This window comes from Merops nubicus, unplaced genomic scaffold (assembly GCF_000691845.1).
Source record: "Merops nubicus isolate BGI_N331 unplaced genomic scaffold, ASM69184v1 scaffold10158, whole genome shotgun sequence".
NCBI lineage: Eukaryota > Metazoa > Chordata > Aves > Coraciiformes > Meropidae > Merops > Merops nubicus.
In genome coordinates this window covers 28,441-54,099 of record NW_008626328.1, presented here as the reverse complement: position 1 = coordinate 54,099, position 25,659 = coordinate 28,441, and the positions used below count along the sequence as shown (strand labels likewise).

The 25,659-nt window shown below is 35.6% G+C and overlaps 1 protein-coding gene across 1 annotated transcript in view; it reads right to left on the bottom strand.

The window, feature by feature from the left end:
• TTC7A (tetratricopeptide repeat domain 7A) overlaps positions 1–25,659 on the bottom strand; it is a gene marked incomplete at its 3' end in the record, with an annotated part of 86,397 nt that overhangs the window by 52,662 nt on the left and 8,076 nt on the right. Inside the window, exons 3-6 of the mRNA XM_008945958.1 lie at positions 19,061–19,191; positions 17,133–17,254; positions 4,353–4,431; positions 2,135–2,307 (exon numbers count right to left, since the gene is read on the bottom strand). Coding sequence (XP_008944206.1) covers positions 2,135–2,307; positions 4,353–4,431; positions 17,133–17,254; positions 19,061–19,191 — 505 coding nt within the window. The remainder of the gene's footprint in view (positions 1–2,134; positions 2,308–4,352; positions 4,432–17,132; positions 17,255–19,060; positions 19,192–25,659) is intronic.

Genomic DNA, 25,659 nt, shown 5'->3' with positions numbered 1-25,659 from the left:
TTGCTAGTAATAATAACATCATAATTATGTGGGCTTGCTGCTGTATCAATTATTCATTAAAGGAAGTCTGCAATAAATGCAACTAAACAATTCAAATGCCTGCACTAAGACAGCATTTTACATTAGAATATGAAGATAATGTGAACACTAAAACAAAACATCTCAGAATTTAAGGTAGGACTACCTCTGTAAGCGATCTAACATAGATGAAGACTCTTTTGCACACAACAATGTAGCGTGGAAAAAAGCTTTCATAATAACTGATAAGTCACATATACTATATGAGAGCAACAGGCTTTTCTTTATGATTTGATGTGCCAAACCAAGTAGTTTGAATGAGAAAATGTGTGGCTCTGCACAAAAGAGATTTCCTCGTGTTTGGGCAGTCAACACATACTTTTTAAGTGCAGTGATCAAGCGATATTCACAAACCAGGTATTTACCAGAAAGGTTGCCTGCATGTACAGCTTGTTAATTATGTACTTGCAGAGAAACACGGTAGTTGTTCTGGCAAATTGAACGCTCAATTTGTTCAATGTGCCCTAAGCCTACACCTTTTCCTAAAACTCAAGACTGTCTTTTAATGACTCCACATTCTAAACAGTCAGACAAGATTGAAATGAAAAAAAAACTTGACATGCCTAGGTTAATCCAGCTGAACAACAATATAAAAAAAACACGTTTGGAGAAAAAAGGTCAAAAATTTCATATGGAACAGAAAACATTCTCCTTCAACAGAGATTCCCAGATCACACCAATTTCAGAGTATCATAATAGCTGAGGTTAGAGAAGGTGTCTGGGGATCATTAGTACAGGCCCTCTACTCAAAGCAGGGTCACCTGGCATGTGTCCCTGGAACATGTCCAGTTGGATTCTGAATATCTTCTCAGTGATATCCTCCAGACTCCACAACCTCTTCTGTAAAATTTTATTCTTACATTTAAATGGAATTTCAGCCTTCTCCATCTGCATTACTTAGCACTGTCCTACTATGGTAAATCACAATCTTGGTTACATCACTATCTCCACTGCTACAATTTATTACTCAGTTCTCTGGCTCTCAGTGCATTCCAGCAGGTATCAAAACCAGCAAGCAACACAGTTTCATCAGATCAAACTTAGTAACAATGACACAAAAAATAAATTAAAAAAGACAATGCCAAATGGTCAAGATTTCACTGGTATGCTTTGACACAAGCACATTATTTTCAGGCAGTAAGGTACATCTAAGGACTATAATAAAGCGTAAACTTTTGTCAGTAGACATTTGGCACTGTCAGATTGTATCTAAGGAAAACAACTTTACCTCAGGAACCATATTTAATTTGATTGGATACAAAAAAAACCCACCAAGCTATTAAATTTTAAAAAGTTGAAATTCAAGGCTACACCTATCCACGTTTAATACATATACTAATGGTGATCAGTTTTGAAAAAAAAACAAAAAAAACAAAAACCACACGTATTTTCAAAAAAGGAAGAGATAAACACCAAATCTACTTAAGAATTAGCCATAGGATATGCTACACAAAAATGATCCATAGCATACCACTTACCTGAAACAGTGGAAGAGTAAAACTCAACAAGAAGATGGCATCAGAGAGAAATGCCAAAACTAACCTAAGATGATTAAAAGGTAGCTGCTTTGGGAAATAAACTAGCTTGGAAACTGCTAGATATGTTTTTGTTTTTTATAATGTTTCAGAAATGAATTTGAATCTCCAGAATGCTAATTCTTTCCTTTGTATGATAAGGGACAACAGAGGTCTAGAAAAAGCACAAGACTCTTAAATGTGCTATCTCAGATTTGCCACCCAGTTTGTTTTCTTTTGTATCCCAGGCATAACATGAGATATTGACTCTGCCATACACCCTAGTATAGAACAAAAATAAATAAAATATCTGAGAACTGAAAACAGAAGGCCTCATGCATACAGTGCGAGCTTCTGCTTGGAGAAGCATGTTGCTCCCTGATTTCTCTTCAGGGAATACCTATGTACACACCACATTGGAAACATTCCCATTCACATTGCCCAATTCCCTCTACATTTTTCAAATATATAAACTAAAGTACCTAGTTCACTGTGTAACAATTGCCATTATAGAAACAATAGAGGTATAAACTCAGCCATACTTTTCTCCAGTGTATACCCGTGGTCTTCTACTGAGTGCATAATTCTTAGTATTTGAACCTTTTCGAAGTGGATCATCTAAGGGTGACTGGTGAGGAGGATCTTCCAGTGGATTCCAATAACTCTGTTCACACATGCCCCGTAACAAAATTTCAGCCAGTTGTCTTGCTATTGTCTGTAAAGGTGAAAGATAAATAGTTTCCTTAGAAATGCTGAATACAAACCCTTGTATTCAGATTATAGATTCAGACAGGATTCAGAATCCAAAAACACTTGGATTATTTCTAATGACAACTAGTCACCTAGACTACATTTTCTGTTATTTTAAAACATAAAAAAAAAAAAAAGGCACACTGATGTTGGAAAGGAACAAACACCCAGTTCAACTTAAACACAAGGAAACAACTTTTCAATTTTATCAGTTCAACCTGGATACTTCTGAAGCATCACCACCAACAACTGTTGCCTCTAAGAGTGGAGCACATCGAAGTCTGTTCTCAGATATTTTATGCCAAATAACCTCTACTACCTCTCCAGGCCCAAAGCAGATGTTTCCATGGGATAGACCACAGTGGAGCAGGTATTTCCCTGCAGTCCACGGACATGAAGTACCACAGTGGAGCAGGTATCCACACTGCAGCCTCCTGAGAGGAGGCTCCATGTGGTGGAGCAGGTTGATATTCCCTGAAGGAACTGAAAGCCATGGGAGGGACTCCACTCTGGAGCAGACGAAAAATGTGAGGAGTGAGAAACAGCAGAGCAGAACTGATCTGGACTCCCCACAACCCTGAATGTCCCATGCACTACTGAGGGATTGACAGGGTGGAGAGAGGAGGTAGAAGAGTCAGGAGTGAAGGAGTTGAACGTGGGAAAAGGGGGTGAGGGCAAGGTGGCTTAGGTTTTGTCTTTGTTTTTCACCATCCAACTCTTTTAATTGATGATAAAAAGAAATCATTTTCCCCCAGTCAAGTCCGTTTTGCCCATGGCAATAACTGGTAAGTGAACTCTGTTCTTAACTTGACACACAGTTTTTCTACCTTCTTTTTCCCTTGTTGTGTTAAGGAAGGAGAATGAAAGAGCAGCTGGGTAGGAAATTGGCAGCCACTCAAGATCAACCCACCACAGACAGTTATAATCCAAACCCCAAATGGCTGGGGCTTCTGACAATTTTTACTTGAAGGTGCTGGTGCTTGCTGCTGTTGATAAGGTTCAGCAAGAGTGAAACAAGGTTGTAGATCAGCATGAAAGTTTATTTTGATCAACTATTCTTGGCACCATATATTTAAGTGTAGAAATACTTACTTAAATATTATTTAAGTAAATAATATTAATTTAAAGCTTTGAGGTCATCCTGTAATCCGTAACTATCAGGTTAATCTCCTCTTTAATACGTGTGCATACAAGCTGCATGACTATATATCAGGATTATGAAAACTCCAAGATTAGCACCAGGGCAATAGAAAAAGACATTTGTATCAGAATTGGGAGTGTTTCCCAGCAACAGATGTGTAACATTTAAGCCACAGACAACACCATATGATCTGTATCTTCCACCTTAATTCCTATACCACATGAAGTCTTTCATCTAAATTTTTCAATTTTATGCTATAACATATATAAAAGTCTATTTAATATTTTTAAAATCCTTACTATCAATCAGTTATTAAATTAATAAAGAGAACTATTACCTTCCTTATTACCACTTTGGAAGTTTTAAAGGCCTAGTATTACGAAACTCATCTAGGACATTTTAAAATCATTACATTAGAGCAAAAGACATAAGCCTTGGCCTTTTATATATAAGAGATACAAAAAAGATACTTCACTCTTTTGGTAAAGGCTTCTTTTTTGACAATATAAATAACAAATCTTCATGATTTTGCCTTTGTTGTTTTACTTCAAGAGACTTTATCACAAATATAAAGAAATAACTTGACAAGTTCCAACTTAATAAAACATGCCTTCAAGGCACTGCACTCTGTCCTCACTCCCCTTATGCCACAGATAGGAAAGTGAAATAGGGAAGAGACTGGGTATCAAACGTTCTTTTTCATTTTAATCATTCACTTAAGCCAAGAAATGTAACCTTAGAAAGTGGTGAATAACAAGATCCTGATCAATATGCTGTGTATCTGACTATTTGTCTCTAATTCATCCATTATTTTTATGCTATATAAAATTTCAGATGCTGCAATAGGAATGTGGTTTAATATAACTTACCATTCGCAGATTCTGTGTAGTTCTTGTTTCAACAGCTCTTAGTAACTCTCTAAATCTACCAACACCTCTCGTCAAGTTCCTGTATATAAACATAGAATTTGACAGTATTCCAATCTGGATGCAGTAGCACATGAATATATTACTCAAAAATATTGTAAAATTCATGCTGTTGGTTTTTTTCCCCTGCATATCATCACTGCCTGTGTTTTTGTTTTGTTTTGTTTTTCATCTGGGAACCTTACCACTGATTACTCTAACAATATTCTCTACCAATTTTTTGAAAAAAAAACATTTTCATGATCAGTGGACAGCTTAAGAGTAAGCAAGGAAAAGTGTATGAAGTAACCACCACAAAAAAAAACGAAAAAAACAAAACTGAAATTCATCTCGTTGCTATAATGATTTTAATTTTCAATCACATCAGGCTTCCAAGTATAAACTTTGGAGAAAAGAAAAAAAGCATTCCATTTTAGCTGTCTCTTGACACCTTAACATAGGGAAATAAAAAAGGAGCAAATCTTGCAGTCCTCAGTGAAAGCAATGTAAAATTTTAAACTCCTTTTCAGAAGGGGAAGAGCACACACAGAGCAAGGTCCACGGTGTGCCCAGAAGAGGACTGAGGGGTCAGTGTTCTGCTCTCGACTCCAGCTGGGTTTTGGCATTGCTTCTGCAATCAAGTTTCTTTGTCTATGCTTCTTCTGCCTCTCCTGCCTAAACAGCTTTTGCAAAGAGATTCCTCAAAGAGGAGACATCATTCACACTAACAATTTTAGCAGATCTGAACTTTCTTCTCCAACAATAGATGATTTTGAATGGCATTACAGTTTTATCTTTTTCTCATCTTCATATCAGTTATCTCAGCTATCTCTCTTTTTATTGCACTTAAAAGTAGTTGATATTTTATATGAATACAGTTTATCTTTGAACTGGTGAAGGACTGGGTTGGCTTTTTGCTGAGCTGAGCAACTGAATTCTACATCTTCAACACATAACAGGAGAGTCAATTCACTATTTCTAAAAATTATTTAATCAAAAGAGTGTTTTGAGTTAAAGCAGTATTGGTCATATAGTTGTATTATCTCAAGACAGGTTTCTATGGGGAAGTTGTGCAACATCTAACAAAGCCTCAAATGAGAAAAGAAATATTACATATTGTTTGAGAATTTTATAAGTAAAAGCACTATTGCACTGCACTATAAAGCTGATGTTGAAATTGCCTTCCTTACTCTGATGTCTTTATTTACAAATATATTTAAAATACTGACCTTCTGAATTGCAACTTTGTACAAATTCAGAAAAGCCTTTTTCTACTATATACTAATACTTCTACATAAAAGCTCATCTCAAAAGATCTAGCATTTCCAAATAACCTGTAGGAACAGGTTAAAAGTTATGTCAAAGTAAGCCACAGCTTGGTTAAAAAGAAATAATCACCAGTCACACAGGAAATAATGTTTGTAAAAAGTCCATATTACAGCAGAGCTTGACCATGGAGTGCCCCGTTACTACACAGTAAATTAATCTTGTGTGTACATCTAACATGGAAACAATTGGATTAAAGATTGTATTTATTCATATATTTCACACAGGCAGGCCTCAATAACTAATGAGTATTACACCAACTTCCTATACCAATGAAGTACAAAAAGTCAGTAGGCCAAATATTAAGAAAACCTCTGAACTCAGTGGAAGCTGAATACCTTCAGCACCTTTGGAAAGCCAAAATACATACCATTCAGTAATACCATATGCCAAATATTTTAGAGAGCCAAAACCAGACCACTGGAATCCCAGTAATAAGTCCTCTGTTCAAAGTGCATATTTCGCATGAATGGAACTTTCTCTCAAGGACTGTATTGCAAAAATCACAGGTGTGTCCTCATAACAAGATTTAAAAAAACAAACAGACTTGCCAAAAAAACTGAAACGTTCCCTGCAAAATTGTCGAAAAAGAGCAAGAGCGAGAACTTGTCAGCTTGAAACACTCATTTCCCAACACCGCTGAAACATATACTATGCAGTAGAACTTCAAATCACAATTTAAATCTTTCCAAATTGCAGTAGTTAGCATTATGTCTACATGAAGTTTATGGATTTTGACGTGTCACAAGAACAACAACAACAAAAAAAACCACCAGTCTATGAAAAAGCACGTAACTTTTAAAAGTCTTTAAGAACTTCATGACAGGTTGTTATTAGTTACCCATTACATTTTTGTAAGCATCTGCAAGGGACAAACCTGTGACTGGAGTTCTACTGTACCACAGGAAAAGCAGCAAGATTGCATAGGGAAAAGTAAAAGCACACAAACTTAAAATACAGAATTTGTTTTTGCTTCATAAAGCATTTAACACTGGTCCGCTACAAAAGTGAATACAAACACAATACAGATTCATCAAGCATATTCTACATGAAGTATACAGAAAAAAAAAAAAACAGAAACAAACAAACAAAAAAAAAAACCAAAAAACACCACACTTCAAAACTACAATCTACATCACCCCAAAATTGAGTTAAATGCTTTGAGAGAGAAGTAATGAAGCAAAATATACCATGAACATTATGGTAGATCTCCACACTGCGCTGCTTTGAGCAAAGTACATTTCCTGCATTTGGTAACAGTTTGTAACATGGGGAAGAGGAGGGTGGCAGCTATTCTGGTACATACTTTTCTCACCTAGCTTAGGAAGCACACAACTTTTACCTGCTTTTCAGTAGTGTGCCTTCATATTAGCAGTTCCACCCCTGATGACTGAATGCCGGAATGGCCAGTTAACTTATAAAAAACAATGTGTCCTACAGTGTCTGTAAATGACTTTGAGATCCCTTCCGTTCTCGACACAAGGAATTTTAAGGTACATTCACACGCACTCAGAGCTGACACATTTTCTATCATTTCAGACAAGACAAAGCCCACATAGAAAGGCTGCTATTTACACACGTGTGTTTACGACTGCTTTCCCTCAGACCATGCTCGAATTAAACCCTTTCAATTGCATTTTCCTAGTTTTTAAATACTAATTAAAATGTTTGCTGCTTTAAATCTTGGAGAAAAAGAAAACAAGAACACTTTGACTCTTTAAGTAGCACTATACCAATTACAGTCTGAGAACCAGGACTTGAAGGTACCATCTACAACCAAAACCCTATACAGATAGATGCTCTTAGGGCTATTTGCAACATCGTGTCTACAGATTTGCACCCTGAACCTCAGCGATTTATATTAGTAACAACTTTATGCTCCTTTGAAAACTTCAGGCAACTTTTCTGTTGCAAATCTATGCAACAGAATCTATGCAAAAGTGCTCACTCCTAAACAGAGAGAGAGAGAGAGAGAGATCAATAACTAGATATGATACAAAGGAAGTGCAGGAAGAAGATTATGGGACACTAAGGACAAACTTTCCATGCAGGATCAGAAGACCCAGATATAAGCATGTAGGTCAGCAGTACCAAACTTACAGCACGAACATAGTTGTCACCATCACCACCAAGAAGTCTTGGTTTAAGTCTTTGGTTTTAAAAAGCATGTCTGGCATCAGACAATATGGTGCTTTGGCATTAGCAGTCTAGATAAATCTCATGCTCCAGACACATAGTTCCGATTTTTGTGTTTTTAAACACACACACAAAAAAAAAACAATAAAAGAAACTGCTCGATAAGAAGCAGTCTATATTAGAAAGATGTTAGGATAAAAAACGCAAATATTATTCCTTATAACAAAGGGAGTGACATCTCATCACAATACACTCAAAACAGGCTACAAAACAAATGCTTGAAATTTAACCTCAGAAATGTTGCTAGGATTCATTTACTTTGTATTTGCAGTGCATTTTGATACTATCTTCTCCATTAGTCTGAGAATGGATTTTTGTCAGTCATTGCCCCTATGCTAATCAATTAAAAAGCCAAAATATTTAGTCTAACATTGCCTTTTATAGATTAGATATGGAATTAGAATAAATTTCTGCTTAGTGAACTTAGACTAAACCTCACTTGCTCTTCCATTAAATTCCCAGTACTTCTCCCATTTAAGCGAGACAAGTATATCCAGAGCCATGCCAGTGAAAAGGTTGTTACACTAAATACTTAAGTATTACTTCTTTGCTGAGGCTTACTATATCTCATTTAAAGAATATTCAATGTTTAAAAAGGAGAGAAACCAAAAGCAATGAGATACAGATTGCTTGATCAATGCAGTGAAACAGAAATGGCTTTTGAAATTGAGCCCACTTCCCAAACACACATTCTCTCCCTCTCTTCCGCACCCCCAAAAAAAGAAATGCAATAGTTATAAACTCAATGATACATAGTAAATTTTAGAGTTTGGGGTTTTCTCCCAGGAATTCAAGCAGAAAAGAAAAGAAAGATACTTGTTCTGAAGAGCAGGAATTAAGAGCAAACTCTTGGCAATGCCAATCGGAACAGTGGCATTTCAGTAACTTTGGTGTGAATGACCAGTTTACAAAAAACCACAATGGTTTAAATCCATATACTCTTGACTAATAAGGTTCAGTCAGTTTTACATTGAAACAAGTTACTACATAACCAAAAGGCAAGAAATGTGACAAATCAAGAGATTAACTCTTCAACAGCAAGAGAATAATAGCCTAATACTGAAACGTGTCATTTCCACTAGTAGAGCAATTGCTTTATACAACCCTACAAAGATGGGTTTAAAAAAAAAATTAAGGACTGAAATTCTATGGCTTTCTGCAATAACTTTATTAAAGGTCTGACCAAATGGGCAAGGTTAAGTCTTCTGCACAGCTAATGATGCTTCAGAGGTTGGCGACTAATGTCTGTGTCTGTTTTGCCTCAGGTTTGAGGAGGGAGTGGGAGGAAGGATGGGATGCATAATTTCATCCACAGTTAGAAAAAGTATGGATCTAATGCAATCCAAGTCACCTCAAACAAACATCCTGGAGTAAGGTTTAGATATCTATCTCCAAAAGTCAACATCTGCAACTTCAGACAGTTCTGGTTTCTTTCTCAGGTCTCCTTCTCTTCCTTTCATAATTATACTTTGAATATTCTCATATTAGTGTATAATTTCCACAAAACATTATCAATGGGTATTACTTCCTGAATTACATGTTGATAATTAGTTATTTCCTGCCAGAATCTACTCTTTTTTTTTTTTTAAGTACACTTTAAAAAAAAAAAAGGGCACTATGATACACTTCTCATTTTACCCATTGTTAACTCATGCAGAAAGAAAAATCCCAGGTATCTCAAATTCACTACAGAAGATCATGTTTGCTTAATGCTTGAAGGTTCTTTATTGATGTTTGGGGTAATAAATTAAACATCTTCAGTGTGCCATTACAGATACACAACCCTAAGTATTTGAAGCAGTCCAGTCAAGCTGCAATTTTTTGCATTTATGTATTTAAAACGAAAAAATGTACTGCCTGGACTGCAGCTCCACTGGTAGCTAAGCCTATCTAATGGTTCACTAACAAAAGAGGAAAGTCTCATTCTCCCCTCTTGATGTTTGTTCCCTTTCCAGCATTCTTCCTTCTTCGCATCTTCCTAGTCTTACCTTCATGGTCCTACATCTCACAACCACACCAGCCATTATAACACCTTCCAGTGAATCAATCAGTCTCTCTGAAACAATTGAAAACCGTAAGTTCTTTGGTGTTTGTTTTCTGCTGTTTTGGAGAATGAAATGGCTCCACAGAAGAGCCAAACAATTACCTCAATCAGCAAAAAGCAAACAAAAAACGCATGCCAGGAGAGTAGGATGGAGAAGAAGGGAGCAAGTAACTCCAATTTACAGTGTCAGGGCACTACACATACTCTTAACACTACCACCTCAGCTCCTTCTCAGAATGTTCTTTCATATAAGTGTATATATACAATACACTATATACACATATGTATGTGCATGTGTATACACTAAGTACCAGATCCAACTATTAAGGCCTAAAAACCAGATTCATGAAAGGACAATTCCAGTTACAGAGTCTTGCCCTTTAACTCATATTATTTTGCAAGTTTCTCTTTTCAAGCAGAGATGTAGTCAGAGGAAGAAACAGGGGTAGATTAAGAAGGTGTCAAAGAAAATCATAAACAAAAAAGAAAAAAGTGCTAAGCATGCCAGAGAGTTTTACAAAGGAAATCAGTTAACAGAGGAAATAAAGTAAATAGAATTTACTCTGGTGAATATTTAATATTGTATTACACATCAGTCCATTTGAATGGTCATAAACTTCAGAGTTATTTTACCTATATTTAAAAGGAAATATAAAAGCTCCTGGAGAACTAGAAGGAAGAGTGTGCAGCACCAACAGTGATTTTGTTTAGAACACCAAACTGAAGACCTAGGATATGACTCAGTTTAATATCATGCATGACAATAGCATGGAGGACTTCAGCAGTAATCAACATGGGCACAGTTTTACAACCTGTCTTAAAGATTCAAAGGTCAGAAATTAGCAGATCAAATATTTCATCAGAGACAGTGCTGAGCAACAACAAAACGAAATCCTGAGCACTGCATGTGATTCAGCCCTCCCAGTGGTGACACTGATGATGAGAAAGGGTGAGAGGAATAGAGAGCCACCCTTGAAATGAAAGCAAACTCGAGGCAACACCTGGTGAAGAATTAAGCTGAGTCGTGAAGGTGGGGACTCACTGACACTGTATGCCTGTCCAACAGGAAAGCCAAAAATACTAGACAGCCATGTGAAGACAGCAATACATTAAGTGTGAAAAAACGGTAGTGAAAATAAACCATGGGAGGGAGAAAAGAATTAAAACACAAACAATAACCAAAAAAAAAAAAAAATCACAAAACAAAAGAAGTTATCAAACCTCTGCTGATTTTCTAACTCTTTAGAGTAACCCATAGAGATGCTTAACTTTGAAACTATTGCTTCCAGTTAGCTAGAGATGCTAAAACTGGAAGAACATGCACAGTTTTCCACTACTTTATGTGACATTTATTCATTAGTATAGTTAATGAGAGTTTTGTCCTTTTATTGCTAACTCTTGTATTTGCTATCAGGCTGTTACATTAAAACAAGTAGAACAGAGGACAAGATTTCCATTCCTCTTTTGCATACAATTGCAATTCTGAAAATGCTTACTAAGCTGTCTTTCCTTTTTATACTTTTCAAATTAATCACGAACCAGTGTTCAATGTAATTGAACACATTAACCTCAGGAAAGGCACAGAGAGACAAAACTCTCCAAATTCTTACTATATACAACACACAAAATGCAAGTTATACCTACAAATGGGGACATGATTTTCTGGAAAGAAAAGCCTCTGCAAACACCCCAAACCATACAAGCACAATATTGATTAGTAATCAACTTTCTTTATACTCCTCCTCTGTTCACTCATTGCAGACAAGAATTTGTGCAGCACTCCTAAGCGTGAGGCTTACAGCAACACGTCTTTCAGGAAGGATAACATAAAACCACCTCTATAAAACATCCTGCCAATAGTCTTATGAAAATATCACAGTGAAGTAAATGAGATTGCTTCACTGCTGGGTGGCTTACCAGACCTGAATCTGTTTCAATGCAATCTCTAAGAAACTACCTTTTCCCAAAGAAATTCTGTTTTAAAATCTCCACACTGCAGCAGTGTGGAGATTTGGTAAACAGAAAGACACTGAATCCTTCTCAAAATTATTTATACATAGGTGTAAGTGCCGGAGAGAAAGCAAATGCACAAGGGCACCACCATACACCTTCTTCACCTTCTCATACTTAAAATGCAGTGTATCAGATGGGAGTTCAAAAAAAGGTCATTTGGAAGAGCGGCCCAGCACTAGAAGGAGAATCTGGGAGGCAAAAAAGGTCAGGTCTAGGAGGTGTATCAAACAAAATTATTTCAGTACAAACATCAAAATGCCCGCACATATATAAAAAAAAAAAATGTTTACAAGCACTCCTCAGTAAACTGGCTGTAGAACACATTATCTTGGCAGTTACATATTTTAAAAGAACGTAAGAAACAAGGAGGTGGGAAGGGGAATTTGCCAGCATTCACCTGAAAACATAAAAGTATAGTCTGCCTGACTTTCAAGCTTCAACTGGTAGCTAGCATTTCTGTAACGTATTATGTCTCCAAGGTAATCAAAGCAGTGAATACTCAGCATGATCAGACTAATACTGCTTCTATCTTAAAACATTAGAAACAACTTTGTAAATGGTTTGGCCAATGACAATGAAATCATTTGAAGTAATAATGATAATTTGACTTGGAAAGAATTCATGAGTTTTCAAACACCTTTCATCTCAGTAACAAATGAAAACAGACACAGCCTCAAACAGTTGCACAGTATTCAGCTTTTCTTAGTACTGTACCAGTCTTCCGTTTACTGATTTTTTAATATATAAACACACCAGTACAATTTGATTGCTGCAGCACTGTCCACAGCTTAAAAAGGACAGTGTTGACAAGTCAAACTAATTTGGTAGCTCTTGGCGAAAATAGCTTATGAATACATACTACTATTTAAAAAATAAAGATGAATCGTCCTTTAGTACTAGTTTTTTGTGTTATTTTTTCAAAGGTCTGTACAGAATAGTTTCCTAGTTCTTCCAAGAGGCAGTTCCTTTTATTCCTACTATGACTGAAAGCCACGCACGCTTTCTTCAGCAAACTTACCTTCATGCTTAGCAAATCACTTTCTACTACTATCATAAAGAAATCTAGCACCAAGTAGTTCTCCTACCTGCTAATTTCCTCATTTTGAACTTAACATGATCAATTAACATTTTTGCAGTTAAAACTGGCAGCTTCCATCAGTTTTAGTCAGTTCAAAAATATTATATCAATATGAAAAAAAGAAGCCCATGTAATTAGTAACCAGTAATTCAAAATAATGAAAAGTTCCATGTTAAACTATTACTAAAGCTTTAACAGAAATGGCCAAACACTACATTCATAGAGCAAAATCTTTCTTTTGGTGAAAACAACTCATCCAGGTACAACAACTAGCTGCCTTTTGGAGAAAAATTAGTATTAACAGAAAGAAACTCAAAAGACTTAGTTGTAGGTTACTGCAGCTCACATTCAGATGATGATATATGTCATTAATATTGTTCAACAAAACACCCAAGCCCCAAACTTCATCAGAATTTGAACTCTATCTTTGGTGACACTCAGAACAACTGGCCAAGGCCCTGAGCAAGCTGCTGAACATGACAGCCACGTTTGGAGCAGAGCTTCGGCACACACGGCCCCTCCGAGTCCCTTTCAACCTCTGTGATCCTATGAATCTCTCTTACAAGGTGCAACGGAAGGAACCAAAAGCGGAAAAACAAATTTGACATAGTTTATCTCATAACATGAATACAAAGCAAATACTAGGTTAGAAAAATTACTGGGTTCATAAACTGCTGTCCTTTCTCTCTCAGGGGCATCTTACTTGAAAACAGTTATGTTGAAGTATTAATGTTTCGTCAGGAACTTTGGTTCCTGTGCTCATAGGTTTTCTTGGAACAACATCAGGACTTTGAACTCCTTCAATCTGAAATTACAAAGCAACTACTAGACTAAATAGAAGTTGTGTAATCATCCTGAAAGTCAATTAAAGTGACATAGTTCAGAATGCGTTTTTAAAAGCATATAAACTCTGCTTTAAAGTTTTAGAACAGCTTCCTCCACTTCTTTGTTACTCATTTACAAGCTGAAATGCTCCTCTACTCCCAAGTGAAAACTTCGTATGTAGTGTGATTCATTACTAAAATTTTATACGCTTTGGAAGAAAACTTTAATTCCAGCTTTGTCTCTTAACAGAGCACTAAAATAACATTCTTCTATTCAGAACTTTTTTTTTAAGTTTAGATAATTGCTTTTCCATGTATTTTCAAAATGTCATCACTTAGCAGTTAGACTCTCATATTTTAAACACTTTCTAGTTTTTCATAGAAGATAATGCATACCTGAAGGACAGTCGCTTAATCCTCTACAAAAAATTGACTCTCGATTTAAAATAAAATCTCTGTACAGTTAATGAACAAAGGGGAAATTTAGAGTGGACCAAACCAGCCTTCTGGGTAGGCAGCAATAGTCCCTACATCATTGCTAAAATTATGCTCTTCCAGATAGTATAAAAGTTATCTGATTTTCTTCTCTAGCTTCTAACTTCCATACATGCACAAATATGATGCTTCCATTTCTAGGGGAAGAAGAGCAATTAAAAGCAGTGATTAGTCAACTGACCCCTAGACATGCAATAACAAAAACCCACACTATAGCAAGAGGACTCTAGACAAATTTAATTCCCCAGCAGATTTTGAGAGATGTTTATTAATACTTACTGGAGTGGAACTGAAGTCTAAAAACCATATGATACCCCCATAAACATCCGCTCAAATCTTTAAGCACGCTCTCTAGGCACTACGCTGGTAACAGTATAATATTTGAAATTACTCAAACCGATGCCAGGTTATCATTTGGTGAGAGGAACTTTTATTTCAGATTCAACTCTTCTGAGTATCATCCTCACTTCATGAACACAGACAAATAAGAGATTCCACTGCATTGCAATATGAATAGCAGATTTAGTCTGCCTGTAAAAACAGAGGCACACTTCTCCTCTTCTCCCGCATCACTCACAAGCACACTCTGGTGATTCCCTGCCTTCTTCCCAGGATTGAAGCCTGTTGAACATCTATAACTGCAGTTGCAAAACGTTTATTTAAAAGAAATGCTTACATTTCTAAACTGCCTGTATTAAAAATAGCTACATTTCCTCTCCTTGAAAATGTTCATATAATCTTTACAATTTTAGATTATATTTAAATGATGTATGTCGCAAAGTTTAATGGACAGATCTTTAATTTCTATGAACCTAACATCATGAAAGATGATAAATTTAAAAAACAAGCAAAGCATCCCTAAAATGTACTAAAATATACACTATAAGTTTGTCTTTATAATAAAAGTATACACTTAAAGTTCTGGTCAGTTCTGGTAAACTCAAGTTAAAAACTTAAATTAAAAAAAAAAGGAGCTCATAAAAGCAGCAACATGATGATCAGGCTAGGACAATTGCCATATTAGGAAATCTTGAAAGAACTGGGACTGGCTCTAAATTAAGAACGGAAACTGAAGGATATAATGGCAGGAATATGTAAAATAATGATTGGCACAGAGCTATTTTTCCTAACATCCCGCTTCCTCTCACACCACAAAAAAAAAAAGTAGCACTGGCCAATGAAACTGGAAGAAGAAATTGAAAATTAAATATAAGTGTAATTAGCTGGTAAACTACAAGTCACCATTGTAAAAAAGACTGCAGAAAAAAAAGATAAAACGTATGTAGGAGTTTAACAAGAACACCAGAAGCTTCACTGTGAAGGCCCAAAGTGTACATGGAATACAAGCAACCTTTCAAAGCTCACACCAGACCAAGGGACACGGTCTACAGAAAACACTCCTAAGGCCTGGATGTTCCTGAATAACCTGCTGCATGACTTTATTGTGCGTTTGCTTTTCGTTTTCTTAATTAATCTTAATCCACCATGTCTATTTGTCTACTACCGATTGCTTTTATGCAAAACATGTAAGATTAAATGGAACATTTCCACTGATGGCTTTCAACCAACACGCTCCAAAATGTGGAATTTTTAGCTTATTCTTAACCACAATTGCCACTGGGATTCTTTCAATAAGTATATTTTACTTCTCTTTTATGCAGGTATTAAAACAGACAATTTATTTATAGCTGTGTTAAGTGACAATTAACTTTCAGAACATTGAATCCTCCTGCAACTAAATGATGAAAACAGAACTAAAATGTAACTTCCAGATAATGTATTACTGCAACACTACTTCTTTAAGATCGAGATTTCAAAAGCTTTTTAAAAAGCTTAGTGATAATTTCCATGCTGAAATCCCTGAACAGTTTGAAAACTTGGGATAGCTTTTTGTCAGCCTACCATCAGCACATTAAAATCTCCAACTCTTTACAGACACTGCATGATTTCCCTTCAACTCCTGCTTATGTATTTGAAAGAATACGAAGTTTTTGGTACAAAAGAGTAGTCCTATCAAGAGTTCAAATATTTCAATCAAACCACATTTTCCTTGAAATGAGAAAATGAGTGAAATAAGAAGCCCTGCAAACAAACTTTTAAACCACAAGACTTCAGCAACAAATGTCAGAAATGTACTTAAAAACCATTTGTGCCAAGTTCCAAAGCTTTTCATAATGGTGAGTTGTATTCCTTTTATCATTTTCTGTGACATTTGAATTTATTTCTAAGCTTTCAAGGGAAGCCTTCTTTAAAATAAATTATAAAGGATCTCCCATGCAGAATCTAAAAGGATCTACAGGGCAGGTACAATGGAGATTGTATACTTGTATACATACTGTTGATCTTCATGCACATTTATCCTGCAGCATAATGTTAAAATAAGTGACAACTGAAGAGATTTGGAAAAAAATTACAAAACCAAAATTATAAAAATCAAGAGTTTCAGTATGTTGTCAGTCACTTTCTAATAGTGCCTATTATAAAGTAAAAGAAATTTTAAATAGTTAAAGTTTAAGGTATTTTAAGTTCTAACAAGTAAAAATATAAAGTGCTTTCTGTTTACTATACGTTGATTAAACAATTTTGCAATATGTAAATACAATATTGGAAGCCTTACTATTTCAATCAAAATATTATTACTTTATTAATAGGAGGCCTCGAGATTACAGAATGCACAATTGCTAAAAATTATGAAGCCCAGTTAGATCACAAATATAAAACTTAAATAAACTAAAAAGTAAACACAAAAAAGGAGAATCAAATCTTACCCATTCTTGAAGTATAACACATGTGCTCTTTGAAGTCCTGTCTCCAGGAAAAAACCAAGTTCTTGCTCATGTGCAGTGGGCCCTGGCTTAGGGCTTCTGTTTTGTATATTGGCATTAATTACCTAAGAGAACAAAAGAAAAAGGAAAAAAAAAATATTTAGGAAAAAAATTACAATCTAGTTTTGTGGACTTTTACACAGAAGCCAATACTGAACACTGGAGAAATCTTTTTTGTTTGTAGGTGGTGGCTAGTAGAATATATCTACCCTTACCTTCATTCCCACCTAAATAAAAATCTTTTTGCTCTCAGCTATACCCATAAAGGTAATTTATTCCCCAAGAAGTGTCATTAAGAAAAATTATTTTTTAACAAAACAAACAAACCCAAAGCAAAAAGCCTGCAGAAAATAAAAATGTGTATGTATTTAAAAAACAGTGTGAATTACTTTTCTTTCTCTGATCACATCAAAGTTTTCTCTCCTTTTGCTTTCAATTGGATGACCCTAACTGCACTTAGTAATCTGGTCAAAGGAAACTGTCAAATGACAGATCTGAGGCTTGTAAGCAATAGGTCTGAAAAAATGGGTCACACTGATATGGCTAGCTCACTTCATTTTTATAGTATCCACAAGCCAAAGAACAGGGCCTCAGTGTATTCTGTTTTGTGCAGATGTACCTCAAAGTCTAAATAAAATGAAGTATTGTGTAACTCCTAGAAACAAAGGGTACCACAGATTTCCTTTTCATTAAAAAATAACTATAACACACTTGAAGGTTTTTTGCTAAGTGGTAAGAAATGGAAGACAAGCTTAATGGTATGAATGAAAATAAAGAGAAGAAAATAAAAGAGCTTATGCATCCATTTAAATTCATATAAAGGCTGAAGCTTTTAAATCACAAAGGGTTACACTTTTTACAAGTAAAGAGCCTAATTTTAACTTTCCATAATTCATAAACCATAACTTATTGGGGGGGGCGGGAAGAAAATGGTATCTTGCCTAATATTATGCAGAGCTGCTTGTAGGTTAAATTTTGCCTAACATCAGGAAGCTCAGATATATTATCTTTCTTGAATAAAAAACATTTCTCCTACATATCTAGCACCTCAGATGTTAAGAGTAACTGCAGTTTCATACATACAGTGAACAATATGTTAGTGAGATGAAGTGACAAATAGGCTATCAAGGCCGAGAACATCGTCTTAATCCAACTGACAGAACTATTAAGATTTACCTTACGTTCAACCATATTTTAAAATCATATGTTTATGTGGCTATTGGATCTGACGATTTTGTCATGTGCCAGGATTGTGCCTATTAGTTTAAGCAAACCCACTTTCAACTAGTATACTGGACACCCCAACGATACATCAAGTGTCTTGAGGAATGGTACAATGTTATTTCAGAATTTTACCTTCAAGCAGTTTTATAAAGAGGATTTAAGAGCAGTTATGTTATTGGCTTCAAATAAACACCAACAAGATCAATCTTCAGTCTTCACAGCTTCATTCTGAATTGAATTCTTTCCAAGAATTATCTGAAAAGCTTGTAAGTATATACATGTAATGTACATACCTCAACATGTATTTGAAAGCACCGTAATCCTGTGTTCATAAATGAACTACCATAGGACAACAAAAGACTACAGATCAGCATCTTGAATATACATAGTAGTTCAGAGGAACTCTGTCCCTTTTTAGACTACTAGCACTATTTTCTAAGAGGTCAAAATGAGAGAACAGTCAAAATTACAGCTACCAGACAGCCATTAAAGCACACTGATTTACTATCCAATTTTAAGTGTGCACTGAAGTCCTGAGAAAACAAACATCAGACATCTTTCAGTTGAGTTACTCAAGTGATGGTAACAACACATCAGTGAAAGACGAGCTATGTAATTCTTCAGTTGGGCAAATCATCCCAACTTACCCTTTCTATCTCCTGAAGGTACAGAAGAGCAATATCCCCAGCCTTTTCATAGCATGTAACAATTTCTTGCTCACGGTCCACATGGAGGTTGCTAGCTGAAGAAGAAATTGGCAGCTTCTCAAGACAGAGACCTGGGGGAAAAAATAAAATGAAGCATTAAAAGCTAATGTCATATAGCACTACACCAAAGAAATAGTCCAGGCTAAGCCCCTTTGATCATGAAAAGAAATAAAGAAAAAAAGGTTGCCATAAACAAAGTTTTTGGTCCTCTGATACAGACACTAATAAATAATATTATAAATAACAGTGACTACTTAATAATCATAAAACCAGAAGCAGCATTTTTTTAAAAGCAATTTTGATTTAAAAGACTTGATGACAGTCTACCACAAAAGTGCTTAATGTCTTTCTATAGCAGTTCTAAATGACTGAATACGTCTTCACTTTTCCATAGTGATCAGAGAAACCAAAGCAGGACGAAGAAAGGCACTGAAGGTAATACTAAACTTAATAATTGTGTAAAGCAGAAGCACCCATAAAGACACACACTTCCAAAAAGATAAGGGGTTAGGAAGTGTAATTTTCGTATTTGAATTTAGTAAGCAGTAGCTGGCTCTCATCAAGGCACAGAATTCTTTTCCTCTCAAGATTTATCCAACAAACACATTATCTGGTGCTTTGAAGTAAAAAAAAAAAAAGCCTTTATTCATCTAAAATAAAACCCAACAACTCTATCTATTCAGTGCTATCTCCTACACAAGCCACTTGTATTACAGTTATTTTCAAGATACTTAAAGAAAATGTCTGGAAAGGACCTTGAGAATATTAATCCATTGATTCCTTGGTCAGATAAAACCACCTCTGACACTTCTCTAACCTTTTCTTAAAAGTCACTGACAATGAGTATGCCTTGGCCTTCCTATGCAAACTATTATAGATCTCAACTACTCTCAAAATTAGTATTTTTCCCTAATGTCTATATCTCCCTCCCTAGGTTAATTACTCCTAGTCTTCTTCACAAAGAGATTATTCCATTATCTGCAAAATATTTTTTCAGTATTTATTGAGACAGATGCTTGCAACAAAGAATGTCAATTCTCACTCATTTCTCTTTTCATGCCTCCTTGACAGCTAATCATTTTTATCTTGTCTGGACACTCTCCAACTGGTCTTGTCTACCTTGATTCACTGTGCTACAACTGGACACCTGGCTCCACTTGAGCCTCAATAGCACTGAGCAGAGAAGATTAAAGACTTTTAGTTTTGATACAGGATACTTAAAAAAAATTAGTAGAATTTTAGTGCCTTCCCTTATGTATCAGCTAAACATTCTCTTCTGTTTATGATCCGCAATATATCACCAGATCATATTCTGCAAGCCAACTGCCTCATGAGTCTCCCCATCTTACAAATAATTATTCAAATAAGTATATAAGAAATGTAGCACTTTCTGTATGTTCTGAAGAAATTTATTTCAGATCATTCTTCCAGCTTGTCAGCAGTAAATGCTGAGTCTTCAACTGCTCCCACATTAATATAATTCACAATTTAAACGCCCATAGTCTCAATTCATCATCCAAGCCTTCGGGAATCCACTGCCAGAGAAACTAAAAACAAAAATGACAACAAAACGCATACAGGTATATATTGGGCAGATGTCTGTAGAAAGGCAGGTAGGAAAAAACTCCAGTTAGGACAATACTTTATCAAAGTATTTCTGTCCACCAATATTGTAAGGTAGGAACAGTACATTTCATTGAATTATGACAGTTTTCTTACTAAAACAACTTGGGAAGACACAGCCATGGAATGTGAAGTTTATCAATAAACTCAAAACTATACATTATTTGAGACCTCCAGATGCTTCTGAAACATCTAAGCTTCAGTACCTCCCTGCAGAAGTATAATTTTTCTATATAAAAAAAAATAAGCCATATATCTGGCTGGAGATGATGCTTCAAGTCCGTATCACAGTTTTTTGGATTCCTTTACCCTCCAATGAATCCTTCTAGCAGTACAAACAACATACATCCTACAGATCTATTTGCTAGCTATCCATCCAGTTAAGACAAAATCCTGGCCTCACTACTAACTGCTCTGCTTAAGACTAAATAAAATTCAATATATTTTTCAAAACCCTACACACTCCTAAAGTACAGCAAACACACAAGCATTCTCTCTCTTAAAAACCTGCCAAACCGGAGTACAACAGGCACTGGGCTTTTCTGACATGTTGTGGTTTTCACCTAACATATCTCTAAAAATTAATATTTGAAAACAGTCTAGTGTAGCTTACACCAATTTCCTTTCTTTCAATTTTTTGATCAAAGAGCAAAGATCTGTGGCATTATTTTGTTAACTGTAAGTCACAGACCAAAAAGCAGCCAGACTAAACTACAGGAAAAGGTCGGTTTTCCTGCTACTGCAGCAGGCTTCTGCTAAGAAGATCTGAATGTAAGCTTGATGCTGAGTAGAAAGTTAGCAGTGTTCTACACAAACACCTTAAAACTCAGAGATGATCATAAAACACAATAGATGAGCTGCAATAAAAATGTCGAATGACTTAAAGCACCAGAGACTCGGTAAGCAGATCACTCCTCCCCATCCCTTCTCTCCCATGACATGAACAGTCAGTGCCCCACAGTAATCCTCCACTACGTGAAACACACTATTCAACCGGCTATTTGGAGATTTGACTTGGATTTATTATTTCTATTTTTATACTTTATGACCACAACTATTATCTTTTAAATCTGAAAAACTCACTATAAGAATATTCTCTTATTTTAGCTGAAAGTTTCCTTTAAGATATGAAGTACCTCAGTTCTCTGCCAGAAGCTTTAAGTAATGCAGAAGCGAAGTTCAAAGTGTCCTTTGATGAAGTATATGATACTATTTCTTGGAGTAACTTTATTACACAAGTTATATTCACTGTATTTTTCCTGGTATGTTTATTACAGCCCAGGAAAGCATGTATATTTTAAGAATGCAATGCTTTGGAGAAAGAAGTTAATTTGGAGAACTATCCTGAAATGGTCACTTAACAGGATAGTTTGGACACTTTGTTTTGATGACACAAGGCATAACTACTGTTCAACACTGTATTAAGAAAGAAAACATCAACTACAAGAAAAACTCTGAATATATTATGATTTCTGTAACATGCTAAACCTAGAGTCGCCTCAGATAACCCATTTAATTTTTTTTTTAAAATACAGATGAAATTTAGGAAATTTCTTAAGTATTATTTAATTTTAAATGGATATAAATAGCAACATAGCAATAACAGCCACAAAATATACTGTCCGCTTCTTCATAAGAATACTGAGAGATAAAAGTTAATTAAAATAGGGATTATACTAGGCCCTTAAAAAAGAAACATGCAAGAGGTAACATACAGAGCTGAGAAACACATGAATTTCAGAGAAAAACAATGCCCTAGATTATCTGCTGAAGACTTTTGTATACATTCTGACAAGTCAGTTCTCCTCTTTTTGCTTGCTCCCATGCCTTCCAGGGTGGGAATCTCTGCTATTCTCCCTGAAAAGGTTAGGAATTTCTTTAATTGTTGATAAACTTCTTTGAGATATTCAGAAAAGAGGTACATGTTATGGCCACAAAATATTATTGCATTTGTTGTAAAGGTCATAGCTGTTGGTTTATTTAACTTTTCTTAGTTATTTTGTTTAATTCTGCATTCAAGAATATCATGTCAATTTGTGTCACAAACTGATTTTGATATTCATGGCTTTTAAGTTTAAGCCCTTCCAGTCAAAATCACCTGCACATAAAAGCTTCAACAAACTGACTCAGTTTTATTTTGGAAGACACTTATACATATCTAGTCGCAAGATCAAGCAAGCTGACTCCTGAAGGAAAGGAAAGTGAGAAACAGTGAAATGAATACAAGTACATACCAGTTAAACTTACATATTTTCCAAAGTAACTCTTAAATTGCTTGTTCAAAGACTAGAACAACCACTAAAAGTATTTGGACAAGAAAAGAGTATGTCTGATATTTAGATTACATGACAACTTGCAAAGTTTGGGGTTTTTGGTTTTGTTTTTTTTGGTTGTAGTTGTTTGTTTGTTTTTAGTTTTCAAAAACTTTACAAATTATCCATATTTTGTAAAAGATTCAGAAACCAAATAGTACATAGTTTTGGCATTCTTACATCTACAGAGTAGACAGAATGGCACTCTTGTGTCTATGGTCTCAAATCAGCGCTAAGTGAACTATTTTAATAGTTTAAACACAAGTACAAAGCAAGAGCAGACCAGCCCTCACCACAAATGCACACACTGACAACTACCCAAAAAAGAGGACTCCTCAGTAAGAACAAGTAACAAACTAACAATTTTTAAGAAGTCCTTGTGAATAGATTTGCTTATTCATAGATAATCATTTTTATGTTAAGGACAACAACAGTAATTACTTTTCATTTACTCCTACCACCCCAACCACTACTGAGACCATTAGGGAAAAAAAAAACAACCAACCACTAGGCTGAGAAAAAGCCTATCACATTTCCTGCACTGGGTATCTCAGGACTTTCTACTATCCCAGCCACTGGTACCATGTCCATATAACTTTTAGAGATCACAAACAATAACAGACCCCACGGTTTATCTACTGTTTCCAGTAGACAAATCAAAGGACAGAGGAAAAACATGGAAAGACTATTTTATATTTAAGTAAACATACATGTTTTGTAAGAGACAAAGAGTTGTATCAATACATAGAGATTTCTGAGTTTGCTTCCTGTAAATGGACACACAAATCCAAGTAGGTTTGAGCATGCAGCACTTAACTTTCCCTATATGATAAGCGAAGCAATGCTTTTAAGTGTTACAAATACTGTAAAAGTGAAACAAGAAACCTCTTTCATGTCTTTTTAAAGAAAATTCATGTTTCGCTTATATATTTAGAACAAACAATTACATAGATTATGGCAAACATTTATTAGTAATTTTAAAAAAGGAACTGAAACAATCTTGATTACTGCTACCAAGGAACCCTCACAGTTTATTTCTGAGCTTAGAACAAACACTACTAATCAGACTGAAGGGAAGGACTTATTTCTAAAAGCCCTCAATCAAAGATTGTGACTTGCTTGCAGAGAATTTTTTTGGAAAGCAAAGCACTATTTTTTTTTCTTCTTTAATTCCCTACTGGTATTTGTAAAGTAATTATTATAAAGGAAAGGAGGAAAAGTAAGACGAGAGTAATCCACCTCTACTTTCAGTTACTGCAGATACACTGTCTTAGTAGGAACTGTCTATTTCTTTGGACCATCTAAGGAAACAAAATTTCTCTGATTTTTCAGATACCTTGTATATTGCTCATCCCCCCATGCCAAGACACAGGGAAAAGCTCCTAATAACTGTCAGGATGCAGGATCTCCTCTATGGCTAGTTTCATATCCAACTGCCTTTCCAGAGTAGGTATCAGAGAGAAGGTCAATACCCTCTTCTCTCAGCATACTTGAATCTAAGGGAAGCTGTTCTGGCTAGCCACTCTTTTAAACACGGACTACTTAAAGAGAATTAAATTCTATTCTAGATGACACCCAGAGCAACCTAAGCACAACTTTCCAGAGCTGAAACCAGCATTTATCACATATGCTGACACCAGGATGTCACTTAATTATTGTGGCTTTTTTACAGCCATGTGCTTCCAAGCATCTTGAAGTTTCTCAAAGTTAAAAAAAGGAGAAAAAAAGAAAAAAATCACCACAGGAGCACTCATCTGTTTTCTGAAGTGAAAAACCCACTTATTAAATCAAGCACTCAATTAAACCATAATATTATTTGGGGATTTCTTGTAATATCATCTGAGATAATTGTTGTGAAAAAATTAGTCACACTTTTCCTCTAAATGTAATGACATTCAAAGTTTTGTCTTTTCTAACAGTACAAACAGAAGAGACTGGTCTTTTTACATATGCATTTGCTTCTCAAGAACCATGTGCCAGCCCATTCTTGCTTTAGAGTACAGCCCTTTGACAGACAAGCACCTTCTACAGGGGCTGAAGAAGTTCAAACTAGAGACAAAAGCTGACAAAAGGACTGACACTGTAGATCCTGGAATGAGCAAATCCGTCCCTGATGAACCCTCCCCAAAGCACAAGAGCTACACACCAGTATATAGAGAGGTCATCTACAAAGCTGTTCACTCAGGAGAAAGGACGTGGGTTAACTACAGAATTTATACTGTTCTGCTGTAAACTGTCAAGAGTGCTCCTACAAGCACCTCTGAGGAAAAAACACCAGGCTCCACTGTGACACCAGTTCTTCCTGTGGCATGAGAAAAAAAGGCCAGAATTACTGATCTTTAATCTTGGCCCAACATTTTCTCACCCTCCTCACTCTGCCAAAGGGAAGATTCTGAAGAAATTCTAAAGATTTGGATGAAGCTAAGAACAAGAAAAACATACCACCAAAACCCTCAAGTCCCAAAGAAGTCCGTTTTAATAAAAAGTGTATTATTTTCATTCATTGCTTCAATTTCAAATGCTGGAGCTAAAAGCAGCACCGAGGAAAGCAGGACAAACCCCTGGGGTCTTCCCTAGTGCCTGCTACAGCAGGGCAGAAGACAT